At 39.1% G+C, this 6,311-nt stretch overlaps 1 protein-coding gene across 2 annotated transcripts in view; it reads right to left on the bottom strand.

The window, feature by feature from the left end:
- Positions 1-357: 357 nt before the first annotated feature.
- Positions 358-6,311, bottom strand: part of LOC133345374 (PTB domain-containing engulfment adapter protein 1-like) — a 66,354-nt gene continuing 60,400 nt past the window's right edge. For both annotated transcript variants that reach the window (XM_061556072.1, XM_061556073.1), the window contains 4 exons: positions 5,768-5,872; positions 3,069-3,351; positions 1,958-2,013; positions 358-1,840 (listed from right to left, as the gene is read on the bottom strand). In XM_061556072.1, coding sequence (XP_061412056.1) covers positions 1,835-1,840; positions 1,958-2,013; positions 3,069-3,351; positions 5,768-5,872 — 450 coding nt within the window. In that variant the 3' untranslated portion in view covers positions 358-1,834. The remainder of the gene's footprint in view (positions 1,841-1,957; positions 2,014-3,068; positions 3,352-5,767; positions 5,873-6,311) is intronic.

Raw genomic sequence — 6,311 nt, 5'->3', positions numbered from 1 at the left:
TAACTGTGTTGCCGCTTTTAGATACAAACTCATTGGAAATTATAAACAAAGAGGCCATAGACACTTGGCCACATGAGGTCGAAGATGATCTGTACAAAAAGTTAAAATGCTTTTTTTTTCTTCTTCGTTCTTTCGGTAAAGTCACGTAGAAGGGAAATAATAAAAATATATATATAATAAAATAATTCTCACGACGTTTCGGCCACAACGCAAGCAGCCGTCCTCAGGTGAAGAACAGGTCTATCGAGAAAACAGAGTCTGAAGACTATTCTTCACCTGAGGACGGCTGCTTGCGTTGTGGCCGAAACGTCGTGAGAATTATTTGATTGTTTTATTTTTATTATTGTATTATTTCCATTCTGCGTGACTTTACCGAAAGAACTAAGAAGATGAATCCCTGCAGTCACGAAAGCTTTAAATCGAAATTTAAAATGCTTTGTACCATAACTACTCTAACAGAACACGTTTTGGAGACTCTCAATATAGTGTGGTACTTGAATGAATAATACACAGTGTCTCTTTATGTCCAGACGAAAGGTTTTTTTTTTAATGCCTGGATGTTTCTCTCAACAAATATTGACTTGTTACATTGTATTAAACTCATTCTTCTATTTTTCAGTTTTAAGTTTCATTTATTAGGTACAGCCCTGTGAGCCATGTGGCTCTTGACTCGGGTATAACCGTAACAAACAAAACATGAACAAAAACATGAACAAATCAACTCTCAACCTTACAAATGTTAAGCCCACGTAGATGGCTGGGCGTTTTCACACGCCCTTTTCTTCAAGCAGAAAGTGACAACACGTTTAAGAGTTAGTATGCATTGCAGTATCAAACCTGGCACGCTGGCCCATTTCCCAAAGTCGATTCCATTGAATGCTGTTGAATTTCGCACTTCCCTGTCAATCCGCAAGTCAATGATCTCACTTGTTGATCTATTATTACTTTCTAAGACTGGCCTCCAGCCACCTGAGCACTTCCATACTCAAAATAACGAACAGACCACTTTTAGCCTCGACATTTAAGTGCACACTTAACAATCCACCAAGCAAAGTTCTACCATTGATCAGATTCACTTTTCTCGCTGAACTTACCAACCTTATATTCTCTCTGGATTCCCTAACCTTCCTTGATTATCTTCCACCTGTTTTGCCCAAGTTTCCCCATGCGAGTGCTCCAAGCTCGCCATCAAGTGCCATCCTCTTCCCTGAGGGTTGGTGGCGTCCAGCACCACCCTCCACTTATCTCTGTCCTCCGCCGGTCTCGCGCTGTGAATCTGCGTCTTCTGTCATATGTCCAATTGCCTTCTTGGTCCATCTCGGAATTTCTGAACAGATGTTCAACCTCGGATGAGATGTCCATAAAATTATAGTTTGTGTCTTCGTACACAACCAAAGTATATGCTGGTATAATGACTATAATATGTCAGGATTATATCTGACTCTAATTTGGCCCTTGGGGTTAGAAATGATCAAGTGCTAACCTCACCCTTTAGGGTCAACTTTTTGGGGTTGATTTCAAGGTGAGATATCAGCAATATTAATGGGCAAGGGTACTTTACATATTTTGTTGTACATCACTAAACTTACATTAGCAATGACTTTATACATTTAAAATGCAATGAGGAGCTGTACATTTTCAGGAAAGATGGAATTAGTGCAAAGTGTGTCGATTTTATTTTTTATTTCAGGGCAAAAGTCATGCACGTAGAAATTCTTGGGTGGCTGTAACCAGGATAACTTTGTGTGACTGAGCTCATGTGGCCAAAGACTGAAGGAATAACCCTAACTGCTGAGAAGGGCAGGTGAACATTTTCTGTGATTACTTTTGTCATTCATCCCTAGAGAGAGAAAAGATGACAGAAATCGGTCAATGAACACTTGCGTATCATTTTATTTACTTCTTATCTATGCATTGTTGTTGTTGTGAAAGCTAGATGTATGGCTCATCAACATACCCAGTGATGTCTCAGAAGGGTGAGGCATTGGGAATCCATGCTCATCCACTTTGATCCTGTTCAACACACAGACCAGTTCCAATTAGAGTCGTATAACTTGGAACCTTATGAAATGAGTTGCACAATAAGAACATAGGATTATAAACCTCCAAATCTCCATTCACGAACATCACGGAAGCTCAGCACTAATATCATATAATTTAAAATGAGGCTGCCTTAGTACTTTGTTTGCGTGTTATCATTTATAATGCATCGTGTGATATTGACAACTACGTATATTCTACACAGTTGAAAGATGTATTTAAAAAAAAGCTAAGAATGAAAATACTTGTATTTCCAAAGCTTTTAAATTACTTTCTTTGGCACGATTGCAATTAATGCAAGGAGCATTGTGATGGTAACAACTGAAGCAAGTGTATTATTGTAACAAGTCAACTTTCTTTCAGTCGCCAAATTAATAAAGCACTTTCAAGAACTTTATTAACAGCCTCTGTGTGAGCAATCATTTTCCTCTCCAGTAATGATTCATGAATTAAAGCATTCCTTTCCTATAAAGCTCACCAGGGTGAAAATTATTGCGATTTTGTTCAGCTGGAAGGCTACAAAAATTGGCCAATTTGGTCCAAGGATATAATGAGCAAATGTGTATTGAGATTTTGACAGACACTTAACATTATAATAGAGACTTGAGGGTTATTTTTGTGAATTCCTAAGTACGGTACCATGTTCTAACAAGGAATCACAGAAAGGGGCATCCCATCAGGGTTTAACATGTATTAATGCAGCTGAAGATACATTTATAGACAACACAAAAATTGTTACTAATTTTGTTAAATGTAAGCATGTGGAGGGACGGCACAGTAAATATGAAACAAATTTCAAACAAATGTCAATCTTGACTTAAAGCTTTCGTGACTGCAGGGGTCTTTCGGTAAAGTCACGTAGAACAACATTTTGTTTTGTTCTACGTGACTTTACAAATATCAATGTTAAGAATTTGAATGGAGGGGATAGGGTTGATAGTTGTTCAACATTTCTATGCCATTTTCATTCGTGATGGTTAACTAAAGGCACAAACTCTGAGATGAGTGTGAAATCTCATGTGCAGTACCTGTGTGAAGGTTGGAGAACTGGAGCCCATGATCTGGCAAACAGAATTGAGATATAAACACTGGGCCGTTGGCTGTCTCTGAAAGGCTGCCTGTGTTGTCATCAGCGGCTGTAGAGGTTGTACCGACTGGAGAGTCGTGCTCTGCTTTCACCGAACGAGGGCTGAGGCTTTCAGCCTCTGATTCGTCACTTTCGGGCTGTAAGTCTGTTGCACTGAAGAGAGGTGAAAAGGGCTCCATATCGAAGATGTCCGTCACTCCAGAGTCTGGAGATTTACTGCCAGTCTGGATAAGGAAATAGAGACACAGAAAGTAAGTGCACGACTTAGCTTGAGTGCAATGCACCCGTTGACCATCAGTAGACATAAAACGTTCAAATTGAACCACGTATGTGTGTGTTAAACTTCTTTCGCACCGTACAGAGCCAACCGCACTAATTGGAGGTGTGGGGTAAGAACAACGAACTAAACACACAACGCGGTTTGCACAAAGCTATTTATATTTGACACATTTTCAAAAACATACAAATATATATTTAATCATTAATATTATAGAAGCCAAAACAAAACAAATGGCACGCAATTCAATGACTGATAAATGTCAAACTGACATGATATTGATCAAATACTGTTATAAAGCAAAATACAAATGTCTTCTTCTTGGTTCTTTCGGTAAAGTCACGTAGAAGGGAAAGTAATAAAATAATAAAAATAAAACATAATAAAAGTAGGTCCGCCTCGACGGACCTGGTTTTCACCTGAGGACGGCTGCTTGCGTTGTGGCCAAAACGTCGTGAGAATAATTTTATTGTTTTATTTTTATTATTTTATTACTTCCCTTCTACGTGACTTTACCGAAAGAACCAAGAAGATGAATCCCTGCAGTCACGAAAGCTTTAAATACAAATGTTTTGTTTTGGAATGTCCTTGTAAAATAAGTAATCGTCAGTACTATGGTGTCTACTACCTTTTGAGGGTGCCAGGGTGGCGAGATGTTCACTACCTCGCCTCGTATACAGGAGGTCATGGGTTTGATCCCGACTGCGACGCCTGCATATTTTGAGTTTGCATGTTCTCCCCATGCTCGTGTGGATTTTTCTCTGTGTCCTCCGGTTTTCCCTCCACATGAAGAAACGTGCGTTTAGATGATTTTTCTGCTATACATTTCCACGTGAAAAAAAAAGTTTTGTTATCATTTTTGGCCAAGTCGCTTTTGAAAAAGAGCTATATAACTCAGTGGGCTTTATCTAGTAAAATAAAAATACCGTATTTTCTCGCATAAAACCCGCGGGGTATACCACTTTTTACAAACAAAACAAGACACTAAAAATATTTTACACGTGTGACATGTCATAACTCGTTTAATTTTTTCATGGTAGGACTATCCACTATGCAACACTTACCTTTGACTAAAGCACTGCTGAATAAACCACTCACACTAAAATTGCACATGTTATCACGTTTTAAATGAATTGTTTGTACAATTAAACGACAATGTTTGAAGTGCGCGGGAGAGCTGGGGAGAGCGAGAGGTAGGGTGCGAGGCAACGGAGTTGCCGTAGTGCCGCTATTATCTGCGCAGTGCGCAATCTACCAGTGCTAAAACTGTACTTACTTATCTACCAGCTATGTGTTGCTTATTTATTGGATATTTACTTTTGTTACTTATTTACTGTTTTAAGTTCACTCGTTTCCAGTTAGTTTGTTTTCTTTGTGCACGTTATAATGTTAATGTTAACAATGGATAGTGGAATGTATTACAAATGTAAACTTCTTATTAACATGATGGAATTAAGCTGCGGTAACGACGTTAAATATATGAATGCATGCGGGGTATAAGGAGGTTTGGGCTATCTGAAATTTGTTTTACACAAAACGCTATTTTTGCGAGGTATATGCGTCTGCGGGTTATATGTGTATGCGGGCTATATGCGGGAAAATACGGGAGTAAATAGCAAACAGTTCTATAACGTTTGTTGATTGATGGTCACGATGTCAGTCCCACACGGGAGGTCAAACACCATGGTATTCAGTGCGACTAATCATTATCCTTTGAGGCACACATATCTAAAGTGATTAAAATGTCCCTTTTTCACCTTAGAAATATTGCCAAAATGTATCGCTTTCTGTCACCTGCTGACTTGGAGAGACTGGCCCATGCTTTTGTGTTATCCCGACTCGACCACTGCAACGCCTGACTGGTTGGGATACCGAGCAAAGTCCTGGACAGACACCAGCTTGTTCAGAATGCATTGCACAATGGAATCCCAGGATGGAATGTGCATTATACATTTGAATTGTTATTATTATAACGTCGCTCTATTCAAGCTCAAATGAAGGCTACATTAGGCCTGGGATGCAATGTCAAAGCTGTAGCTCTAGATTTCGATTTAAAGCTTTCGTGACTGCAGGGATTCATATTCTTGGTTCTTTCGGTAAAGTCACGTAGAAGGGAAATAATAAAATAATAAAAATAAAACAATTAAATTATCACGACGTTTCGATTGCAACGCAAGCAATCATCATCAGGTGTGAAAACCACAGCAAGAAAATTTGAAAAAAGTGGCGATTTCTTGTGTCCTAGAGCAAGCCATGGTTGTTCCTGACTCCACCTCTACAAGCTCTCATCACTGCCTTGTATAGTTCACGAGGTGCATTCTCTCTGTGTGTTCCACCCGTTGAGTGCTGTCTAGAGCGCCTACAGGTGGAACGAAGAGGGTCGAGAGCTCCGTGTTTAGCAGGGTGAGGCAAGGCTGCAGCAGCAGGGAGTTTGGCCGCTTGGTTTCCACACTTCTCTCCAGCCCACTCTGCATGTGACACACACACACCATCATTGCAGTACACAAATAAATAGCTGCATTCATCAGCATTATAAATTGTCGTTCATGTCAAAGAACCACTGAATTATATCGATGCAATAATCTCGCTGGTTTAATAGCTGACGAAAGCCCTCAATAACATTAATTCAAGGAAATAATGGAGCCATTTATACGTGCTAAATATTTATTTATTTTGGTACGTCTCATTAAGGTTACTGGTATTCATATTCTTAGGTTTTTTCAGGTAAAGTCACGTAGGTAAAAAAATTAATTAATAAAAGTAAAATAAAAATAAAAATCACGACGTTTCGGAGGCAACACAAGCTTCCGTCTTCAGGTGTGACTTTACCGAAAAAACCTAAGAATATGAATCCTTCCAGTCACGAAAGCTTCAAATCTAGAATTAAGGTTACTGGTTTGTAATAAA

This window comes from Lethenteron reissneri, chromosome 21 (assembly GCF_015708825.2).
Source record: "Lethenteron reissneri isolate LAM-NWPU_2019-01 chromosome 21, ASM1570882v1, whole genome shotgun sequence".
NCBI classification, from domain to species: domain Eukaryota; kingdom Metazoa; phylum Chordata; class Hyperoartia; order Petromyzontiformes; family Petromyzontidae; genus Lethenteron; species Lethenteron reissneri.
This window is presented reverse-complemented; position numbering and strand designations above follow the sequence as displayed.